Source organism: Lissotriton helveticus, chromosome 11 (assembly GCF_964261635.1).
Source record: "Lissotriton helveticus chromosome 11, aLisHel1.1, whole genome shotgun sequence".
NCBI classification, from domain to species: Eukaryota; Metazoa; Chordata; class Amphibia; order Caudata; family Salamandridae; genus Lissotriton; species Lissotriton helveticus.
Window position 1 is genome coordinate 8,911,440 of NC_136072.1, and position 23,603 is coordinate 8,935,042.

The 23,603-nt window shown below is 44.1% G+C and overlaps 1 protein-coding gene across 1 annotated transcript in view; it reads left to right on the forward strand.

The window, feature by feature from the left end:
• Nucleotides 1-23,603, forward strand: part of LOC144792081 (putative cation-transporting ATPase 13A4) — a 319,809-nt gene that overhangs the window by 67,983 nt on the left and 228,223 nt on the right. Inside the window, exons 3-4 of the mRNA XM_078666932.1 lie at nt 16,275-16,421; nt 21,469-21,539. Coding sequence (XP_078523058.1) covers nt 16,275-16,421; nt 21,469-21,539 — 218 coding nt within the window. The remainder of the gene's footprint in view (nt 1-16,274; nt 16,422-21,468; nt 21,540-23,603) is intronic.

A 23,603-nucleotide genomic window follows, 5' to 3' on the forward strand; every position in this document is an offset into this window, starting at 1 on the left:
CATGTGAGACATTCCTGTCACTAAAAAAACTAGACAACCAAAATTAACTGTTTAATTGTGTTTTATTTGCCAGTGAAAAGTTCATATAAATGGTAGGTTGTGAACCCAAATTTACAAAAAATCAAGAAATGTGTTGAAATCTATAATTTGGACTCATTATTATGAAGCTGCTTTGGCATTTATCCTTTAAAAAAACAAGCACAACTAGTTAAAATATTGGCAGTGTGTATGCAAATTTACGTACTAAAGCCACACACCCTTGAGTTTTTGCCATCATTTGAAGCAGTTGCTTCTGACTTGAGATGGACCAGGAAAATGTCTCAGAAGATTATTTTTTGTGAGGGAAATTGTCCATTCCTGCACAAAAACATTCCTGGCTCTAAGACAGGCACCGTTGCACCACGGCACAAGTGACCCTCCATTGGCACTAGACTGCATATTCCTTCCCTGTCTCGCACCACAGCAAGTTTTTTCCTGCATTGCATAGCTTGTTAGTAAATCTGCCCATTAGTAACAATGTGAATTATTGCAGCATTGTGACAGACTTGTTAGGCAGTTTCTTTTAACTTGAGAGGTATATCTAGTAAAGTTCTGAAGGGCTGCAGTCTTGTTAAAAACGTTACATGTGTTTTCTGGCTCGGAAAACACATCTAGTCAAGTCAAGTCAGAATTTATATAGCGCACTACATACCCAGAGGGTCTCAAGGCGCTTGAGGAAGGGGGGGGAGGTTTACTTGTCGAATATCCAGGTTTTCAGCTGTTTTCTGAAGGCTAGGTGGGTTTGAGTAAGGCGGAGGTGGATGGGAAGGGAATTCCAGGTTTTGGCCGCTAAGTAGGAGAAGGATCTTCCCCCGATGGTGGCTTTGTAGATGGGCGGAACAGCGGCGAGGGCTTGGTTGGATGAGCGCAGCTGGCGGGTGGGGTGTAAAAGGAAAGGTGCGTGTTGAGACAATCAGGTCCAAGTTCATATTGGGCTTTGTGTGCGTGGGTGAGGAGACGGAACGTTATTCTCTTGTTGACGGGGAGCCAGTGAAGGTCTTTCAGGTGAACGGAAATGTGGTCTGTGCGGGGGATGTCTAGTATGAGTCTGGCTGAAGCATTTTGGATGCGTTGGAGTTTTTTCTGCAGTTTTGCGGTGGTACCGGCGTAAAGGGTGTTTCCGTAGTCAAGACGGCTTGTAACCAGTGCGTGGGTGACCGTTTTTCTTGTTTCGGTGAGGATCCAGCGAAATGTTTTATTGAGCATGCGTAGGATGTTGAAGCATGATGATGAGACGGCGTTGACTTGTCTGGTCATCGAGAGTGAGGAGTCCAGGATGATGCCCAGGTTCCGTGCGTGGTCCGTCGGTATGGGGGCTTTTCCTAGGGCCGTTGGCCACCAAGAGTCGTCCCAGGTGGAAGGGGATGAACCTAAGATGAGGACTTCTGTTTTGTCCGAGTTCAGTTTCAGACGGCTGTGCTTCATCCACTCGGCTACTTCTTTCATCCCTTCATGTAGGTTGGTTTTGGCGGTGGTTGGGTCTTTGGTGAGTGAGAGGATCAGTTGAGTGTCATCAGCGTAGGAGATGATGTTGAGGTTGTGTTGACGTGCGATGGTTGCGAGGGGGCTCATGTAGACGTTGAAGAGGGTGGGGCTGAGTGATGATCCTTGCGGGACGCCGCAGATGACTTCGGTGGCCTCTCACTTAAAAGGGGGGAGGCGGACTCTCTGAGTTCTTCCAGCGAGGAACAAGATGATCCAGTCCAATGCTTTTCCTTGAATTCCGATGTTTCTGAGGCGTTGTGTCAGGGTGCTATGGCAGACTGTGTCGAAGGCTGCGGAGAGGTCAAGGAGGATGAGGGCGACTGTGTCTCCGTTGTCCAGTAGTGTTCGAATGTCGTCTGTTGCTGCGATGAAGGCGGTCTCGGTGCTGTGTTTGACTCGGAAGCCAGACTGTGAGGAGTCGAGTGATTTGTTGGTTTCGAGGAAGGCGGCGAGCTGATTGTTGATGGCTTTCTCAATGACTTTGGCAGGGAATGGGAGGAGCGAGATGGGGCGGTAGTTTTTGAGTTCGGTGGGGTCAGCTGTGGGTTTCTTCAGAAGGGCGCTGAGTTCGGCGTGTTTCCAGCTATCTGGGAATGTGGCGGAGTTGAGGGAGCAGTTGATGACGTCTCGGAGATGGGGTGCGATAATGGAGTCTGCTTTGTTGAAGATGTGATGGGGGCATGGGTCAGTAGGGGATCCTGAGTGGATGGAGTTCATTAGGCGAATGGTGTCTTCTGTGGTGATTGGGTTCCAGTCGAAAAGGTTGTTCGGAGGGGGTATAGGTTCGGAGGTGAGTGGGGTGGACTGGTTTACGGGTTCGTTGTCAAAGCTGTTATGAATGTCGGCGATTTTGTCATGGAATCAATCAATCAATCAATCAAAGCATTTATTTATATATATGTGATATATGTGAGAGGGCCAGGGCGGTACACTCCCAAGTTATGTAAAGAGGCCCCTTCATATCCTACATTTGTGAGAGGGCCAGGGTGGTGCACTCCCAAGTTATGTAAAGAGGCCCCTTCATATGTGAGGGGGCCAGGGTGGTGCACTCCCAAGTTATGTAAAGAGGCCCCTTCATATCCTACATATGTGAGAGGGCCAGGGTGGTGCACTCCCAAGTTATGTAAAGAGGCCCCTTCATATCCTACATATGTGAGAGGGCCAGGGTGGTGCACTCCCAAGTTATGTAAAGAGGCCCCTTCATATCCTCCATATGTGAGAGGGCCAGGGTGGTGCACTCCCAAGTTATGTAAAGAGGCCCCTTCATATCCTACATATGTGAGAGGGCCAGGGTGGTGCACTCCCAAGTTATGTAAAGAGGCCCCTTCATATCCTCCATATGTGAGAGGGCCAGGGTGGTGCACTCCCAAGTTAGGTAAAGAGGCCCCTTCATATCCTCCATTTGTGAGAGGGCCAGGGTGGTGCACTCCCAAGTTAGGTAAAGAGGCCCCTTCATATCCTACATTTGTGAGAGGGCCAGGGTGGTGCACTCCCAAGTTAGGTAAAGAGGCCCCTTCATATCCTCCATATGTGAGAGGGCCAGGGTGGTGCACTCCCAAGTTAGGTAAAGAGGCCCCTTCATATCCTCCATATGTGAGAGGGCCAGGGTGGTGCACTCCCAAGTTATGTTTGTGTTTTAAAATATGTATCTTGGGGGTCAACAGGTGTCCTTGGACCCAGGATGAAAGCAACATGAATGAGACAACAGCCTTGTAATTTGAGGTTATTTTTGACATGAGAAATTACAGTTAAACCAGTTCTTCAATGAAATCCTGCAGCCAGTCTTCCTTCAGCTGAGATTCACAAATCATTCTGTCAGGAAACAGTCAGCTGCTCATGAGATAAGTGTTTTTCTTTGCTTTTAAACACAGAGGCTGCTTCATGGGAGTTTATTTACTCTTGGACTTTAGTTGAACTCTTCACACTGGTAGAGGGGAAGGGCAGGAGTTTTCCTGTGCTAATAACTGAGTCTCAGGAAATAGCTAACACATTTGCTGATTATTATGAGAGGTTGATGATGATCACCACAAAGATCAGGGGCCTCATTTATGAGGCCTTGCGTGAGTTTTGCGCTTCCGATGCGTCACTTTTTGTGACGCATCGGCGGCGTAAAACATGCCTCCTGTTGCGCACTATTTACAAAGTGACGCATCTAAGCAGATGCGTCACTTTGTAAACCCCTGCGCTACATTATACCTGTGTCAGGTATAATGTATGCAGAGGGGGCGTTCCCCCGCAAAAAGCCTCGTAATAGTGACGCAGTGAAATCTATGAGATTTCACTGCGTCACTTTTAGGACGCTGTTGCGTCAAAATCTTGCGCCTGCCTCACAGCAGGTGTAAGACTGACACAGGCCCTTTCACATGGGGCTTGCCCCACGTGAAAGGTTGCATTGCTGGAGTTGCGTCACTTTTGTGACACACTCCAGCAATGCGTCACTTTTGCGGTTACAGATACATCAGAAATACTGACGTATCTGTAACTCCTTGCGACATGATGCGTCATACTGTAAATATGACGCATCAATCATGTCGCAAGGAGTGCACACTGAGAAGTGACGCATCGCTGCTTTCACGCAGCGATGCATAATTTTTCATAAATGAGGCCCCAGGATTTTTTTGATAAAATAACACTCTCCCGCCTCAATGAACCGTATAGGCTTATACTGGCAGGCGAAATACCAAAGGATGAAATTGCCCAAGCAATATCTAATCTTCCATACAATAAAGCACCGGGAGAAGATGGTTTTCCTGGGGAATTTTACCGTGGGTAAAACCAGAAGCACTAGACGCCCTTTATGAGGCCTATAAAGAAGCAGAGGAAACTGGTAGCCTCTCCTCTCTCACAAATAAAGCTATCATAACGGTCCTTCCCAAACTTGAGAAAGATCCTTTATACTGCAGTAACTATCGTCCAATTTCCCTTCTGAATACAGATTCAAAGATATTAGCCACGATTCTCGCCAAAAGACTCAAACAAGTTATCGCTAAACTCATACATGATTCTCAAGTGGGATTCATGCCAGGCAGAAACTCTCGTAACCATCGACGCACTTTGGTTCACATACTCTGGCTTTCCAAGGATGCTGGAGAAGACAGAGTAGCCTTATCCTTAGATGCTGAGAAGGCCTTTGACCGTATTAAATGGAGCTATATGTTTCGTACACTACATAGGTTGGGATTAGGCAATTAATATATCTCTAAGGTCAATTGGTTATATGAGACACCATCTGCACAAGTGAATTGTGGGGGTTTCCTTTCAAAATCTTTTGTAGTGCAAAGAGGAACCACCAGGGTTGCCCTTTATCGCCCCTTTTGTTCCTCTTGCACTTGAACCACTGAATGCGGCAATAAGACAGTGTTCCCAAATAGCAGGCATTCCTACACCAGCAGGGATCTCAAAAATACTTTGTTATGCAGATGACCTATTGCTCACACTTACTGATCTGCCTGCTTCACTCCCAAGACTCATGTCTACCATTTCTCAGATCTCCGCCCTCATTCTTGCACAATAATCGGTGTACCCACCGCCTTTTGCGGGTCCCCGGCCTCACGCCCCTTGTGTAGCGGCCATCTTGGGAGGAGAAGTGGACGCCTGGCGGCGCCATTTTGGTTGGGGGGCTAGCTGTCATCAGGACAGGCTAGACCTGAATTTAAGGCGGGCAGTATGGGCGGGCTCCCTTGACCAGATAACTTGCGCGACGCTTGCGTACAGGCAGGCGCTCTTAGGCTTTCTCTTGCAAACGCGATAGCGCTTTTAAACAACCCTATTTTTGTATTTGCTTTATTTAATTATTTTGAACTTTTCCCTGTTTTTAACTACACCGCCCTCATTCTTGCACAATAATTGGTGTACCCACCACCTTTTGCGGGTCCCCGGCCTCACGCCCCTTGTGTAGCAGCCATCTTGGGAGGAGAAGTGGACGCCTGGTGGCGCCATTTTGGTTGGTGGGCTAGCTGTCATCAGGACAGGCTAGACCTGCCTTTAAGGCGGCCCTTCAAGTGCGCAGCGTTTGCGCGCAGCGTCTGTGCTGTAGTACCGCCGGAGTCACGCCAGAGACCAGCCCGTCTGCGCCCGTCCACGCTAAGGACGGGATAATGGACAGGTTCCATGGGAATATACGCAGTCCTAATGCAGGCACTCTCGTAACCTTTAAATATTCTATCCAGGATATGCGTGCCTATAAACCATCTCGGCTGTCTTGCCATTTTTCTTGCTCTCCGGAGGCTCTGCGAAACTCTCCTTCGTGTGGCTGTTTTGCCAGCCGGTGCAAGTGGCTGATAGGTGACCCCTCTAGGTCTTCCTCTCCCGCTCACCTACCTTGTACCATCAGTCTCATGAAGGAAAGTGGTTTCCTCATCAATGGAAGATCGTTGGTGAAAAATTATATCGCTTTTAGTGATTTTGTTCTGGTAAGAAGGCCTACTTGGGTGTTAATAACTGAAACTTGGGCCTCAGACTCTTCAGGCCCTGACCTGGTAGCCGCGATTCCAGAGGGTTATGCGTTGGCCAGGCTGGATAGAGTTGGGCGCAGAGGAGGTGGACTAGGGATTCTTTATAAGACTTCCCATACCTGTCGTACCTCGGAATTGTCTGGTCCCTTTGATCCCTTTCAAGCTTTTCACTTTTCAATTGGTTTTTCCAGTGCCGCCCCTTTTGTGGCCATATTGATCTATAGATCCTCGGGTCCTAGAACTGACTTTAGCCAGTCCCTGCTTAACATCCTGGAATCTTACTTTGGCTGTGCCCAACTGACGGTCTTGGGCGATTTAAATTTTCACCTGGACAATGTTGCCTCCAGAGATTCTCTTACTCTCGTGGACTCCTTGTCTGCCTATGGTCTTCAGCAGCTGGTTAAATTCCCCACTCACCAGGCGGGTCACACCCCGGATGGGGTTTTTTCGAACGATCTTAGGTTAAAGATAGGGTCACCTATTCCACTGAGCTGGTCCGACCATCTGGCCGTCCCATTGGAACTCCAGGCTCTTCCTAGTAATCCTAAGTGGATTGGTCCTAGTAAACTGGAACTTAGAAGAGACTTTAGGAAGATCACCAATTCTTCCCTTGCCCCTCTGATTCAGATATCTGCCATCAGCTCAGCCAAAGACGTCAACACAGCCGCTTTTGAATTAACGAATGCTGTTAAGACAGCAGTTAATGTGTTAGCCCCTGTAACCTTGCGTTATTCTGCCCGACAGAGACCATCAGCCCCGTGGTTCTCGGAGCATTTAAGACTCCTGAGGCAGGGGTGCAGGAGGCAGGAAAGGTTATGGCGGGTGAGCTGGAATCTCCTAGAGAGGGAGAAACACAAATCTCTCCTTAAGGAATATAAGGCGGAGGTCATTAAGGTGAAACAAGAATATTTCGCCCACCTAACGACCACTTTCACCTCCCCCAGAGATCTTTTTAAGGTAGTTGATTCCCTCTGTACACTACAGATGCCTGATCCTATAGTGTGTTCACAAGACCTCTGTGATAAAATCGCAGGATATTTTCACACGAAAATAGCAGACATCTATTCGGCTCTTGATTCACAAAAGGCCTTAATGCCCCCTTCCTCTCCTGGTCCTGCTCTCCTCCCCTTCGAATGTGACCCCCCTAACACCACTGTGAGCTTATCTGTGTTTCCACTGCTTTCTCTGCAGGAACTTGACTTGCTCTTAAGCAAGATGAGGTCGGGGTCTCCTTTAGATCCCTGTCCTCTTAAAGTTCTCAAGGAATGCAGAGATACCCTGCTGCCTCCGCTTTTGGACATCATGAAGAGAGCAATGAAGGATGGTATTTTCCCCGGCCAATTGAAGAGTGCTGTAGTCAAGCCCCTTCTTAAGAAGCCCACATTAGACCCTGAGGTACTCAAGAACTTCTGCCCCATTTCCTTGCTTCCAGCCCCTGCCAAGATGCTGGAGACCCATCTAAACAAGCATCTGGCGGCGTTCTTGGATACCTCGGGTCTGCTAGATCAGTCCCAACATGGCTTCAGGAAAGCACACAGCACTGAGACGGCCCTGACGATAGTGCTTGACAACGTCCGTACTGAGGTCGATCAGGGCCACACCTCCCTGCTGATCCTATTAGATCTGACAGCCGCCTTCGATACCCTGTCTCCCTCGGTTCTTACATCTCGTTTGAGGGAGATAGGGGTAGATGGCGTGGCCTTGAGCTTGCTGGCCTCCTTCTTGGATCAGAGGGAACAGAGGGTTAAGCTGGGAGAATATCTATCTCCACCCACACCTGTGCAATGTGGGGTGCCACAAGGGTCGGCATTAAGTCCGACCCTGTTCAACATCTATGTGGCCCCACTTGCCAGGTTGGTTAGATCGTATGGGATGGAGGTAGTCTCCTATGCTGATGATACATAGATTTTGGTGTCCCTCTCTTGCTCTGCGCATGCTCCTATTCATGACTTTAGAAGTTGTATGGAGGCGGTCGCTGAGTGGATGATTAACAATTCACTCAAATTGAATGGGGAGAAAACCGAAGTTTTGGTCTTTGGTGGAAACACGAACATCTGGACGGCCGAATGGTGGCCTCCCTCGTTAGGAGTCTGTCCCACACCTACAGATTCCGCAATGAATCTGGGAGTAATTATCGACCCGATCTTTCAAGGGCACAGAAGGTCAATAGAACAGTTGCTACCTGTTGGGGCATTATTAAAATTCTTCGAAAAATTAAGCACTATTTGTCCCCGCATGCTCGCAAGCAGGTTGTCGTTGCATTGGTTGCTTCGCGACTTGACTATTGTAATGCTCTTTATGCTGGTGCTAATAAAGGTCTGCCAGGAAACCCTACTCTGGCTCCCTATTGAGTCCAGGATTGCCTTCAAGACTCTTTGTGTGACCTATGGGACGCTAACCGGTAATGGGGCTGAGGGCGTGAGGAAACTGCTGCATCCATATGTACCGGAGAGAGCTCTCCGTTCCTCAACCAAGAGTCTGTTGGTGGTCCCTCGCGCTCGTAGAACTAAATGGGGTGGGAAGGCGTTTTCAACAGTAGCCCCTAAATTGTGGAACTGCCTTCCCTTCGAAATTAAATCCCAACCGTCGGTCCAGAACTTCCGAAAAGCCCTAAAAACGTGGTTATTTTCCAAGGCGTATCCGTAGTGCTGGTTACCTGGTCTTTCTGATTTCTTTTTTAGGCGCCTTGATGCCTCCGGGCTTAGTAGCGCATTATAAGACTCATTTCATTTCATCTCGATAATTTCTGGCTACAAAGTCAATTGGAATAAGAGTGCAGCTCTCCCACTGTCCATGGGTACAACAAAAGCAGCAATTTTGGGCTATAATGTACCGCTTGAAGTATTTAGGTATTTATATCAACACAGGTTTAGAACTTATGATTCAAGATAACTTAGATCCACTTATTGCCAAAACGAAGTCAGAGTACGAAAGATGGTCCCGTCTTAACTTGTCTTTTTGGGGCAGTGAAAATGATTATAGTGCCCCGTTTCTTAGATGTTTTTGGTATGTTGCCTTTGGTAAAGTTAAAATATCAATATTACGAGATATTGACAAAGGTATTAAAGCCTTTATTTGGGGATCCCTGAGACCTAGATTTTAATTCTCAAAATTGATTGCTCACAGGCGAAATGGGGGTCTTGTTTTATTGTGTATTGAGCATTACTATACAGCCCTCAATGTATCTCAATTGGTTTATCTTTGGCACAGACCGGATGATCCTCCACTATAGCTTATTATTGAAAGACAAACTGTACAGGCAACTTCAGGTTTGCACATGTTTTACACTCATAAACCACCTTCACTACAAACTTTAAACCCTATTATTCAATCTATGCTTAAGATTTAGATGCATGCCCACAAACTCCTTAAGAGTAACCCAAGACTGCATGGAAGGCCCCCATATGGCATAACGCTGATATTAGAATAGGTAAACAGACTATATCCTGGGATATACAGGAGAGAGCAGGTATTCTAACATTGGATCACTTACTTACTTTAGAAGGTGAGCTTAAAAACTTTGAAATGCTTCAGATAGAATTTCAACTCCCTGCCTCCCAAGCGGGGAAATACAACTAAAACAAGTCCGATTTCGTAGACTAAGACAATTTCCTTGGATAGTTGAGGATTCCCCAGTGTTACAATACTTAGAAAATTGGGGGATTTTCAAATGTGCAGTCTCTGGATGTTATAATCTCATAGTGCATAAATTACACTCATACCCATTACTAGCACAACTTCCATCAAATGGCAAGGGTTAATTACTGTAGCTTATTCCGATGAGGAATGGGAGGATGTTAATATGAACATAGAGGCCAGAATGACATTTTCTCTCTTCAAAATTCTTCATAACTGGTCACCACAAAAACTCTAGTCATCAGGTTTACTACACCAATCTACCTTTTGGAAGGGCCCCCAGGAGGACTGTGATATACTACACATTTTATTCTGATGCCCAATTTTGAAGGAATATAGGTCTTTCATAACTGCTTCTCTACACAGAGCCTAACAAGTGTCCATTCCTTTAATAGAAAAATTAGTTCTATTACATGATGTTACTGATCTCCCAAATCTCCCACACCATACAAGACGATGGATAGCTATTGCACTCACTGTAGGTAAAATGTGTAAGGCATTGGAGAACATCACAATGCCCTACACATGATGAATGGCTTATTGAAAATTAAATAGCATCATATGAAAAACTCATTTATAGATTGCGGGACAATGTTGGAACTTTCGTCCAAAGTTGGAACCCCTGACTAGCTGATAAATATTCTATTTCTGGTAATATTTCAGATTCTTCTGATTGATTAAGGTACTCAGTTGTAATATTCTAATTCACAGTTGGATGCAAGGTTTATTATTTTCCTAACCTAATTTCTAACAGCACAATATTTTTGTACTTCTGAACAAATCACAGAAATATATATCAAAGGAATATATAGCAAAAACACGGGTGTATATAAAAAATAGATTTTATCTTAAGAGTTCATAAAGGGTAGTTATACATAACATATACAATTTAAAAAGAAGGAACATTTTACTTCAGCCTTCACTGTTACAATTGTACACACTTTTTCAAAATAAGAAGCAAAAAATGTTAAAGAAGTGTAAAAGTCGACGTTTCGGTCTCTAGGCTTTCGTCGATGAGACCATCTTCAGGACTATAATGTTTAAAATGATTGACCCCTAGTGGAATATGGAATAAACCATAATTACCACATACTCTCTTTATATTTATAAAATTAAATATAAATTAAATTAAATATATTAATAAAAAAATTTAAATAAATCACCCGTGTAAATATAACCAAATTCTATACCTAAACATTTCATTTAAAGCTGAAATCATATTAATATTTGGAAACATTTTGAATCATCATATTCTATTCTGAGACACTCTTTATATCATAACCAGATGTCCCGCGTGTGTGTCTACTAAAGTTAATTCAAAATATTCATGTATTGCACAATCAATAAATATCAATTATTGTACCATTTTGTATTTAGTTTGTGAGAACCACTTACATCTAATTAACAAACCTTGATTTTAAACAAACCCTGATTTTAAACAGATACATAGTTTCATCTGTGGCGGACTCCATCGTTGTCCTGCTCTTCTGGTCTTACTAATCTAGGCTATGAACACGAGATGTATATGGGTTTATAGACCTCTATCTCCATATCTCTTGACGTACAGGATTTTCTTTACTAACGATAAGTATATAGTTATGAAGTAGCGATATCCTTCATATAAACATTGTATCTAGATATGGTAAAATTGGTTTTACTCTACTGATCTCATATTGTGACCATATATCACTTTCTGCTGTAATTGTGTATATTACATAAGTCAACGTGACTCTTTCATATGCGGTCAAGTGCATTTCTTTAAATAGAAAAGTAATTCCCTTGTCTGTTGATTAATCTCAATATGATGGCAAACGAATCTTCCATTATAGTGGTCATGATGCCACACACATTACTATTATTGGGATTTAATCCTCTAGAAACAAACTGGCATGATTGATACCAGGGCTAATTGAATTAACAATTGGAATACATTTGAATGAGAGTACCTGAGTTCTGTTCTAAAAAAAAAACTCAACAGGAGAGATAGTCGGCCGTATCAGCTCAGACGATAGTGTTAAACACTGAATGGATAGATCTATGTAAAACAAGTAGAAGAGTTCTTTTTCATGTAATTGCTACTTCTCAATTCATTAAGAGACATTACTTCACCTCTGAGGCGGAAGCCGGAGGTTAGCGTGTGCATTTTTATTTGTGTGCATTTGGAAACCTTGTTTATTTCATTTATTTTGACAAAGCTTTTAAACTTTACCTGCCTCATTGCCGAGTACCTCTCTTCTCTCAGCGCAGCAGACTATGTGCTGACGCTGTAGGAGAGATTGCTGATAGCCGCCATACTGGAAGGAGGAAAGGGTTGTGGTCCAGTTGCTGGCCGCATCCCGCCCTCCTAAGGCATTTAAACGGCGCTTTAGCGCGAGTGCGCTGGTTTTGATTAGTTCACCTCTGAGGCGGAAGCTGGAGGTTAGCGTGTGCATTTTTAATTGTGTGCATTTGGAAACCTTGTTTATTTCATTTATTTTGACAAAGCTTTTAAACTTTACCTGCCTCATTGCCGAGTACCTCTCTTCTCCCAGCGCAGCAGACTATGTGCTGACGCTGTAGGAGAGAGGGCTGATAGCCGCCATACTGGAAGGAGGAAAGGGTTGCAGTCCAGTTGCTGGCCGCATCCCGCCCTCCTTAGCACCGGATATAAGGACGATGTCATCTCGTCCGCGTAGCGGGCGGGCGCAGCGGGCGCACCGGCGGCGCGCCAAAGGCAAGCCCGTCTGCGCCCATCCGCGCCAAGGTAGCGCCTTGTGCCAGCGACGCTGCCTGTTTTGGACCGATAGAAATTGGTCATTTACCATCCGGCCCTCCCTATTCGAGAGAGATGCTTATACAATTAGGTAAGCTCCATGCAGACAAAGGAACGTTTACACTGCTGCACACGGCCCTCCCACAAGCAGACTTTCTGGCTGATAGTCTCTTGAAATGTGGGCTTCTGAATGTGAGGTCCCTGCCTAAGCACAGTTATTGATTGCAACTCATGAATTGGATATCCTCTTCATGACGGTAACATGGACCCGACCTGACTGCTTGGTTGACCCCGGCTGTGCTTGCCCCCCTGGGTTTACATTTTTACATATCCCTAGGTCTATTGGGAGAGGCGGTGGGGTAGGAGTTATCTTTAATGCAACCTGTAGTATTAATGTTATTGTTTTGGATCCGGCTGAGGGCACAGAGCTTTTGGGGCTATCGATTCGGACTTATTCCGGGACTACTGTTACCGGGGTACTATGTTATAGACCACCAGGGGCTTTTAGCCTTCAGCAGCAACAAGCGCTACTAGCTACCCTGACTAATATTGCAGCTTCCCATCATAAGCTGGTTATTTTGGGGGATTTTAATCTTTGGCGCAATGGCCCCCTTGATTTGGGTCTCGGCAACATATTTCAGTCTTGTGAAAGCTTTGGCCTCTCTCAGCTGGTCACGGGTGCTACCCACAAGGCCGGACACCTTCTAGATCTGGTGTTCGCGGCACCTGACCTGGTGGTTATGGGGGAAATCTTACCCATGGAGTGGACAGATCACTTTCTTGTTAAATTTTTGATATATATTAATGGTGGGCATACCAAGGCTCCTGTGACTACTAGGGAATTTCGGTGCAGAGACTGGAGGGCTCTTGCACGTCTGAATTCCTCAGGGGGGGGGGGGGTGTTTCATGTGAAGCAGCTTTTTGATGCGGATAAGCAAGTAGAGGAAAATTACGCCTCGCTATGCACTGGAATCACAGATGTCCTAGATGTTCATGCTCCCCAAAAAACACGTAGTTATAGGGGTAACAGCTCTGCTCCCTGGTTCAATGATACACTGAATAACTTGAAGCAGAGCTGTAAATAAGCTGAAAGAAGGTGGAGACAGGATTATAAGGAAGCCTTTAAGGAGGCGTGGAAGAATAAGGTTTTAGAATATAAGAACCTGATTAAGAAATCTAAGGCAGAATACTATTCCTCCTTGATTTGTAATTCCACCAATAGCTCCAGGAGCATTTTTAATATATTGAACAGTTTTACCAACCCTGAGTGCTCCAAGAATGCTATTGTTCCGTCCCAAGAACTCTGCGAGAACCTTGCCGAATTCTTTAAGGAGAAAATTGAACAAATCATTAGGGATTTGGAAGTCTCTCCTGATTCTGATCCTACCTTTGATACGAGACTTGGGTCTCCAATGGACAGGATGGCTGTGCCTGCCTGGGTACCGCAGGAACTTTTACTCGAGTTCCCACTCTTTACGCATGAGGCATTTAGGGGGCTAGCCAGAGAGATTTCCTCTGGGTCTCCTCTGGACCCTGTACCACATAAAATTTGGAAGGAATATGAGGAGGAACTATTTCCTTCACTTTGCCTAATATGCAACCAATCACTTGCTACTGGCACCGTTCCAGCTCAGTGGAAACGGGCGATGATATCTCCTTTGTTGAAAAAGCCCTCCTTGGATCCGGACTGTTCAAAAAATTACAGACCCATCTCCTTGTTGCCTTTTCCAGCCCAGATTGTCGAGCGTCTGGTTAGTAACACTCTTTCCAAACATCTAGAACGTCACCAATTATTAGATGCTGATCAATTTGGTTTCCGGCCAGCCCACGGGACTGAAACAGCGTTAATCACCGCCATGGACGAGCTTCAGAGGCGTGCAGACAGGAGGCAGGCAGTGTTTCTGATCCTGCTAAATATGTCTGCAGCCTTTGATACGGTGAATCATAAAATCTTGCTGAATCGGCTGTTTGAGGCGGGGGTGAGAGGTACTGCTTTGCTGTGGTTTCGATCACTTTTGCAGGATAGGCAGCAGGCGGTGTCCCTGCCCCCTTTTCAATCAGCCTTCACTCTAATATCTCATGGGGTCCCTCAGGGCTCAGCAATCAGTCCCATACTTTTTAACTTGTATCTTAGACCCCTGATTTCACTCATCAAAAGTTTTAACATCAGGATTGTAAACTATGCTGACGACACGCAGATGATCCTCTCCTTGGAGGGCGAAGATTCAACATCTGTGGAGGTTTTCCACAACTGTCTGCGTGATACGTCTCGATGGCTAAAGGATAACTCCCTCCAGTTTAATGCGGGGAAGACGGAGGTGCTCTTTAGCTCCGGGACTAAGATCTCCTGGCCGTTTCCAGCTAACTTTTGGCCTCCTGAAACAGGGACCAAAGTACGGCCTGTGGACTCTGTCCGTAATCTAGGGGTCATGTTAGACCATAGGCTTAGTATGGAGACGCATGTAAAAAAGACGACCGCCTGTTGCTTTGCCATCTTACACTCACTGAGGAAAGTTTTGCCTCTCTTACCATCTCAAGCTCGTGCTCAAGTGGTAAGGTGTACAATCCTCAGTAGGCTGGACTACTGCAATGCCCTCTTGTTGGGGTCCCCTGAGTTTTTGTTGGACAGGCTCCAAAGGGTCCAATCAGCGGCTGCTAGGTTGGCTCTGGGGCTTCCGAGAAGAGCACATGGGCCGTCCACTCTTGGGAAATTGCATTGGCTACCGGTGAGACAGAGGATACAATTTAAGGCCCTCTGCACAAAGTTTTTAGGGCTCTTCATGGAATTGGCCCGGCCTCCTTCCAATCGAAATTTGTTTGGTATACTCCAACTAGGCAGCTTCGATCCTCTGTGGCCAAACTGGTGAAGGTACCTAGATTTAGGAAGGTCAGAGGCGGGGGCAGATCCTTCGAGGTGGCAGCTGCCAAACTCTGGAATCTGCTCCCGTTTGAGATTAGACAAACTACGGAACTTCTCCCGTTCAGGAGAAAGATCAAAACTTGGTTGTTTCCCAAGGCAATTCCTTGAAAGTTCACGCCCTCTCGGTTACCGTCCGCTTCTTCTGAACTAGTCAGCGCCAGGATGCCTGCAAGGTGATAGTGCACTTAATAAGTGTTTTAAATAAATAAATAATAAATAAATAAACATGGTTTAATATTTATTACCTCTGTTTTCCCGAGCGAAAGCATACGGAGAGCAGCGTGTTCGCTATAGCTATTTCGAAATTTCGTCTGCTTAAGCCGCTTTAATTGCTTCCAGAAGAGACTTCAAAATCTGAAACGTATTTCCATGGTAAGGTTATCTTCCATCTTGTGTTTTGGAGACTGAAACCGAGCATTCCTCAAACATGTATGAGTTTACTATTAAACACCAGAATTAATCAAGATCTCAGGGATCCTAAATGTGTTTCTATAATAAGTTTATCTTCTATCTTGTGGGATGGAGACAGAAACAGTAGAGCATTCCTCAACAGGTATGAATTTACTATTACATTCAACAACTAGTTAAGCTCTCAGGGATCTGAAATGTGTTTCTGTGATAAGGTTCTTGTCCATCATGTGAGATGGAGACAAACAGTAGAGCATTCCTCAACAGGTATGAGTTAAATATAACACTCCACAACTAGTCAAGTTCTCAGGGATCTTAAATGTGTTTCTATAATACGTTTATCTTCTATCTTGTGGGATGGAGACAGAAACAGTGCAGCATTCCTCAACAGGTATGAGTTTGGTATTAAACTCCACAACTAGTCAAGTTCTCAGGAATCTGAAATATGTTTCTGTGATAAGGTTCTTGTCCATCTTGTGGGTTGGAGGCAAACCGTAGAGGATTCCTCAACATTTAAGTTTACTTCCACCTCTGCTGTCCATTGACCGTGGACTGACTCTCCTGGGACATATTTCTTTAGGATGACTTTAAAACCTACTCCAGGAAAAAGGTGAGATGGATCTACCTGCCTGCACTCCTGAACTCATCGAGGGGGAAGAGAGACTATCTCATTGCGGCTGACAAGAACGCCATCATCAACCGAGCCATCATGAAGCCAGAGCACAAGGTAAAACCTTCAGTATACTCACCATCAGAAGTATGACGTCAGCTGCATTCTGGGAGGGAGGAGGGGGTACTAGATGTACAATCATCCATACTAAAGGACTCATTACGAGTGGTCCAATAATCCCAGATTGGGCATATATTGGATCTTGCACCTAATACTGGATTACAATTTATATGCAAATTCCACACGTTCTACCTGCACAAGTCACTCCAGGTAAATCTTGTGGACATTTGTAGAGGGAAAATACTGTGAATACGTCTTGCAGATCATGAAGGGTGAACCAGGAGGATTTACATTGTTATCTAACTGGTGGAACGTGTCATGTTGTGCTAATACACACCTGAGGGAAATCTATTGCTGCATGACTGGTAATTCCAATTTTTAATTACTGCATTATTTTAAATGGGTAATCAGAATTGGATAAAACTACAAATATATAGGTTCATGTGAGAATCATTTAAAAATGTAAGTTGTGCCATGATCTGGATACAAACACAATTATTAATAAAGTATTGAATATCAAATACATGCACTAATAATAGTATTTGTGCTGCCAAATCCATGATTGCACAGTTACCAATTCATTCTATTCTTCAATCCATGAACACAGTGAATAATTGTAAGCCTCACACACACACACTCCAACACTCTTACTAACGCGTACACTTGTATTCACTTGTATTCAACTTTTCACATTCATGAGGGGGTGAGGGTAAGGTTATGCTATTACCCTAAATGGTGAATTTCCACACTCTTTATGTTAACTAAACCTTAAATAAGTTTTGTTTCCATTGCATTTTGAGACTTTGCTTGCTTGAAAACCCAACCTCCTGGCTTGAGCGGCCCTGGTTAGCATCAAGTGTCAGAGGTAGTAAAGACTTTCAATGGCCACAGACAGTAATGCATCAGTGACTCTAGAAAATAATCCACCTCAATGAGCTAAGATATTAATGACTTGGGTGGTAATCAATACAAATGGCTCAAGGCAGTAATGAACCTCACTGGAAGGGGGCAGTATTGATAATCAAAGATCCCAATCTGTAATGGGCATCAATAGTTACATGCCTTAATGAGCATTTAATGTCCTGGTCTGTAATAATAATCAATGGTCTGAAGCCCCAGGTCTTCGTGACCAAAAATGTCCCTAAGCAGTACTATACCTCAGCGGCCCCAGTCCTTAACAATACCAATTTTGAATACCATTAGCTCCATGCAAAAGTGAGGCTTAATGTCCACAGCATTATTGAGCATGAATGGCCCCAGGCAGTAATGAACATTTGTATCAAGCATTATTAATGGCTCCAGGCAGTAATGACAACAATTGTTCAGGTTTCTAATAAGTCTGAGTTGGTGAAGGCATTAGGGATCCCCAATGGTCTGAGACAGTGATGTACCTCAGTGACCCAATGTAGTAATGAGCAACATTAGTGGTCCCAGGCAGTAATGAACATTAGTGTCTTAAAGGAGGACGTATCAGCAATATGATCAAGAAATAATTAGCTTCTATGGTCGCGGGCAATACTGAACATTAATGACATCAGACAGTAATGACCCTCTATTGGCACAAGCAATAATGGACATTAATGACCTCAGACAGTAATGAGCCTCTATTGGCACAAGCATTAATGGACATTAATGACCTCAGACAGTACTGAGTGTTGAGTTGCAACGAAGATCACTTCAGACGTTTCCTCTTGAAGACGCAAACTCCCAGCTCCCTCAAGGATCAACCAACACAATCAGGAAAGAAACTACCCTGACTATGTTAACTAGTCCCCAAGGGAAAGGGGAAGTGGAGAGAGAAACAAACAACCAAACAATGTGCTTCCTGCTGGTGTCTCTCTTGGTAGTGTTCCAGGCCGTTGTTAATTCTTACGCAAACTGGACTCACGTAATCCTGTTGTACAATAAATAAATTAACAATTCTATTTCTCTTAACAATCCTTTTACTAAATGTTTTTAAGCACCTCAAAATACTGACCCTTGAAATTAACAGCCTTTGTTCACACTTGCTGGGACTTGAGTCAAACGTTGCTGATTAACTTTTCTGACTCCTTAAATAAAGTTTTAATAATTCAATAAACATTTAAGTAACTTGAAAGTTAGTAGGTTAATCTTATTAGATTAATTCAACTCCTAGCTCATGCAGTTATTCATACCTGTAGGTCCCAGTCTTCATCTACTCAATTGGGAGTCTGTAGTTTTAAAGAAAGCAGAAAGAGACAAACTGCATCCTACTCCTTAACTTACTTGCTCAATAATAATTTTTAATTTAACTCCCAATTAACACTTTTAACATTTCTAATCTTTAAACATTTAAGCCTAAAATCCTCCTTTAGAATTTATCAAATAACCTGAACTGACTAAACCATTTGGTTTTACCAAGGCTTCTTTGTTTTCTGTTTTCAGTCCTTTAACCTAGATTTAAATCTGTCAAGCAATTTTAAACAGTTCGTAAGTAAAACGCACTCCTGCGCTGTCTCAGGAAGATAATTACTTCAGTTGAAAAGTTCATAAATCTTACTGTCCTTTTCAAGACGAACTCGGGTCGGGTGAGAAAGGAAGCTCCGATAAAATGAAACGTCGCGTTAGGAATGCAGCCTCTGTCGTCTGCGCGCGTTTCACCTCACAAGTCCTCGAACACTTCTTCTTGACCAAACTGAGGTTATTTACGGGAATAATATTAAATCATGGTAACAGGTTATCTGTCGCGGGACTCCTTAAAAGTCTCGAACAATTTGAAAGGGAAAAGAAAGGGTTTTCTGGTTTTCAAGGTCTCAGACGGCTCTGTAACTGAAGCGCTCCTCGGCACGTCAACAACAGACGAAGCGCAGAGCCGTTAACAAGAATTTCCTTTATAGCCTCCGCTCACGAGAAGCTGCGCGTGTCAGTCTCTTAGCTATCTCGCGCTGAGACACTATCAACATGTCTTCAAGCAACAAACAAACAAGCATTGGCTGAGGCAAATCCTCGCAAATCAACAATTACATTGCACAATGAACAGAAATGGCTCTAGTTTCCAATTTATAACTAATAACAGAGAATTACAAAGTTGTTTCTTCATTTTAACAATAGTCAACTAGAAACTTAGCGAGCCAATGTACCTCAGGATTACGTGGGCAGACCAGTTGCTATGGGAACACCCCTAACACTGAGCCTCTATTGGCTCAAGCAATATTGGACATTAATTACCTCAGACAGTACTGAGCCTCTATTGGCTCAAGCAATAATGGACATTAATGACCTCAGACAGTACCGAGCCTCTATTGCCTCAAGCAATAAAGGACATTAATGACCACAGACAGTACCGATCCTCTATTGGCTCAAGCAATAAAGGACATTAATGACCTCAGACAGTACCAAGCCTCTAATGGCTCAAGCAATAATGGACATTAATGACCTCAGACAGTAATGAGCTTCAATTGTCGCAGGCAATACTGAACATTAATGACCTCAGACAGTGATGAGCCCGAATAGACTCTAGCAGTTGTGGTCATCAATGACCTAAACAATAACAAGTCTCAGTGGCGTCATTATTGCCCAACAGTCGCCACATGCACTAAAGACAATTAATGGACCCATGCATTAATGAGCATCGTGGCCAATGACATCTCTTTATGTATTTGCGAAAAGCTACTTTAAAAGATGATTTTGATTTAATCAAATGATGTGCTTGATGTTCTGGACATTTCTGCACTAAAACAAAAACACTGCACTTTGAAAAACTGCCTAAATGAATCAGTCCATGCATACTATGAGACTTTAATGCAGATTTACAGACCCTACAGTGGTGTAGGAGACCCTACAAAGGAGGGCATTGCTGAATTTGTTTTCAGCTTGTTTGTTGGGATTGTGTCCAGAAATTAGTTTGCATACTCAGCAGATTGTGATGGGTTCATAGGCCAAATCTCAGGATGAGAACCTGGCCTATGCGAAGTATTGTAGTGATTGCTGTAATGTTAAGAAGAAATCGACAAAGGAAAAATGATGGCTCATGAGATTTCTTTCCAAAAGCTTAGTCCTGGTTGAGGTGCTTTGCAGGTCCTGACTTCGGTACAGAGTTTGGTCCTGGTGATGGTGTCGGTATGCAAGTACAAGGCAGTGGGACACAGTTTGTGCAAGGGGAAAATGGATGTGGCATAGGCAGAGATCTATGAACTAAATGCCTAATCAGAATGTTGATAATGTACAAATGAGGAATAGTCCTTGCCACATAGGTGGGAGAACAGGCTACTGGAAACACAATTTTAGGTTTAATGCAAATAGATTTCAGATAAGTCACAAATGGTTCTCCCAATACAGCAGAATATGAATCAGATGGCACACAATGGGATGATAGTCAGTTGCCCTGTCCTACCTTCTTGTGTGGAGAAGTTGCAGAATCCAAGACTGTTAAATACAAATATGCCTTCAGTTCCTGTTATGCAGCAACTGCAGAACAATATACAGGGTTTTCAACAGAATTTGCAGTGGCTAATGATTAATCACAGGTTTCAGGACTGAGTTCTCTAGGACAAACTATGGCGAAAGTGCAGTTTGGTGCAGATTTCAAGATTTTAACCATAACCCACAACACCGCAAAGCACTCTAAATACTTTTACGAGGCCTGCACAAGTCAACACCAATCCATGAATGGTGCCTTCTGGTACAGGTTACTTTTGCACAGGTCCTCAACTGAGTTTGAGGGTCTAAACACTGAGCCCGCACACATGTGCACACAACTGTATGCATGTGTTCATGTTCAACCAGCCCAGAGCTCAGTGCCAATCAATTATAACAGAGCTGATAGTGACTAAGACTGAGGTAGTGAGACTCATTCACAGCAAAAGTCCATACATCAGGGTGTCCAAAAAGTGAATAATCCAGGGGGGTCAAATAGGTGGAACTTATTTCTCACAGTAACCCCTCTTTTTAATACAAAACTCATTAAGATCAATTCTAATTCTTAGAAGTATGATATTTGGAACTCTGCATATATAACCATCTCTTTTATGATCAAACTGTGGTGGAATGATGTGGTCTAATAAGGTCATGTTTGTTTCTGCAGGTTCGATTTGTTCAGGTACAGAAGATTCGATATGTTTGGGACAGCTCTGAGAACCAGTTCACGAAAATTGGGTATGGTTCATTTTCTTTACACAAACAATTGATGAACTGTATGCCTCCAGCCATAAGTTGATATTTGGGAGTGGGGGGAGTTCAAGCATTCTATCGCCTCAGACAACTTAGACATGTTAGAGCCTGGAATAACCTTGAGCCAGAGCCCCTGCTCCAAGTCACACCGCTCCCAGGAAGAACACAAAAGTCCCACTATCTTCCAAACCTATAAAATACAATCCTCATGTGCCATCTAGATAGAGCCTGTTAAAGTGAACCATTTTAGCAATAAACAGACCTGTATTACACCTATGTATAAACCATTAGATCCTCTTTCCTTCTTGGCAGACCCACTGGATATTTCTTTGGCTGCATATAACCAATGCATGCATCTGTGTGTTTGGTATTCCCCCTTGCTGTCTGCAATCAGTGCAGGCCACAAGTGGACCCCAGCAGGCAAAGTCTCAAATATGCCTGGACCTGCCAACATTTGATAATAAAGAGACAAATGTAATTTGCAAACTCACGGTTATGATACAACCTCAACTGCCCTTAGGCCCCAATTCCAATCCCTTACCCTCTACCGCCCTCATTGTCTCTTCACTTAAACTAATGCATTCCTCTTACAGACACTTCTAAATGTCACCTCAGCCAAGTACTGCATCTCCCTACTAACAGAATAATTCTCAGGTTGAATCCCAGATCATCGTCCATAAGGTCTCTGTTCAAACTCACATAGAACTCTTGGTTACTGCTGGTGACATAGCCCTGGCTACAGGAAAAGGTTTCAGTCGCTCCTGTGTTGACTCCATGTGTGGTTTCGAGGTAGTTTGGCACTGCCACCAGGGGCTGGGATCATTCACTCCTGTGTTGACTCTGTGTGTGGTTTCGAGGTAGTTTGGCACTGCCACCAGGGGCTAGGATCATTCACTCCTGTGTTGACTCTGTGTGTGGTTTCGAGGTAGTTTGGCCCTGCCACCAGGGGCTAGGATCATTCACTCCTGTGTTGACTCTGTGTGTGGTTTCCAGGTAGCTTGGCACTGCCACCAGGGGCTATGATTCTGCCACTCCTGGGTTCACTCCACAATATACTTCCTAGTAGCACATCCCTGTTCCCTGAGGCTTGCATTTTGTTACAGCTAGGTATACCCTATATTGTACTTAGTAGTGACATAGCACTGCCTACAGGGGCCAGGATTCTGGTGTTCCTGGATTAACTCCATGTAGTTTTTCCTGGGTGGATAGAATTGTACCAAGGGCTAGGACTCTGTTGCTCCATTGATTAATTACTTGCTGTACATCCCAGCAGCTATCCACTGCTACCAGGGGCTGGGTTCAGTTGTTTCTGGGTGACTGTATATAGCAATACATTGGTGCCAATGCTGCCAGATGGTCACTCTATCCTTTTATGGCCGCTTGCAATTTCACTACACCGCAGCATGTGCAATAAACTGAACGACTGCCTGCATGGAAGGTAGAATAACCTCTTAAGGACACAACGAGTAACAGATTGCATGACTTTTTATGACTTTTATAAAAACAGATAGCCTGACCAGTTGCATTCTGAATTTGTTACAAACTAAGTGACACATTTGTGATAATCTGAAGTATGCAAAAAAAGTTATGGGTGTGATGCTTGAATTAATTTCAGCTACTGGACTCTTAGCGATCATCTTAGCGGAGCTGCATGTTTTTTTTTGTGCTGCAGTGGGCAGGTCCTAAGATACTCTGCTGGTCAGTTGTAGATGGTGGCAGATAGATGAGATATCATCAGCTTCCATCCTTGGTGGACTGACTTCTGTGTACACATTGCAACAGCGACACTGGTCCATGGTTGAAAGACTAAAAGAAACTTTTTCGCAGAGTTAGAAGTTCTCCTTGGGGGGTTCTCGGAAAATAAATGACAAATTGTGCTTTCTTTGTCATCAAAAATGTTTAAATAAAATAAACTACAGAGGATAAAATGACAAAAAGCCTATGTGTTTAACAAAGCTCCATGGCATCCCTCCTCAGTATGTATGTATGTATGTATACTTGTAAAGCGCACTGTTACCTCGTTACGTGGTGTCCTGGCGCTGTATACCG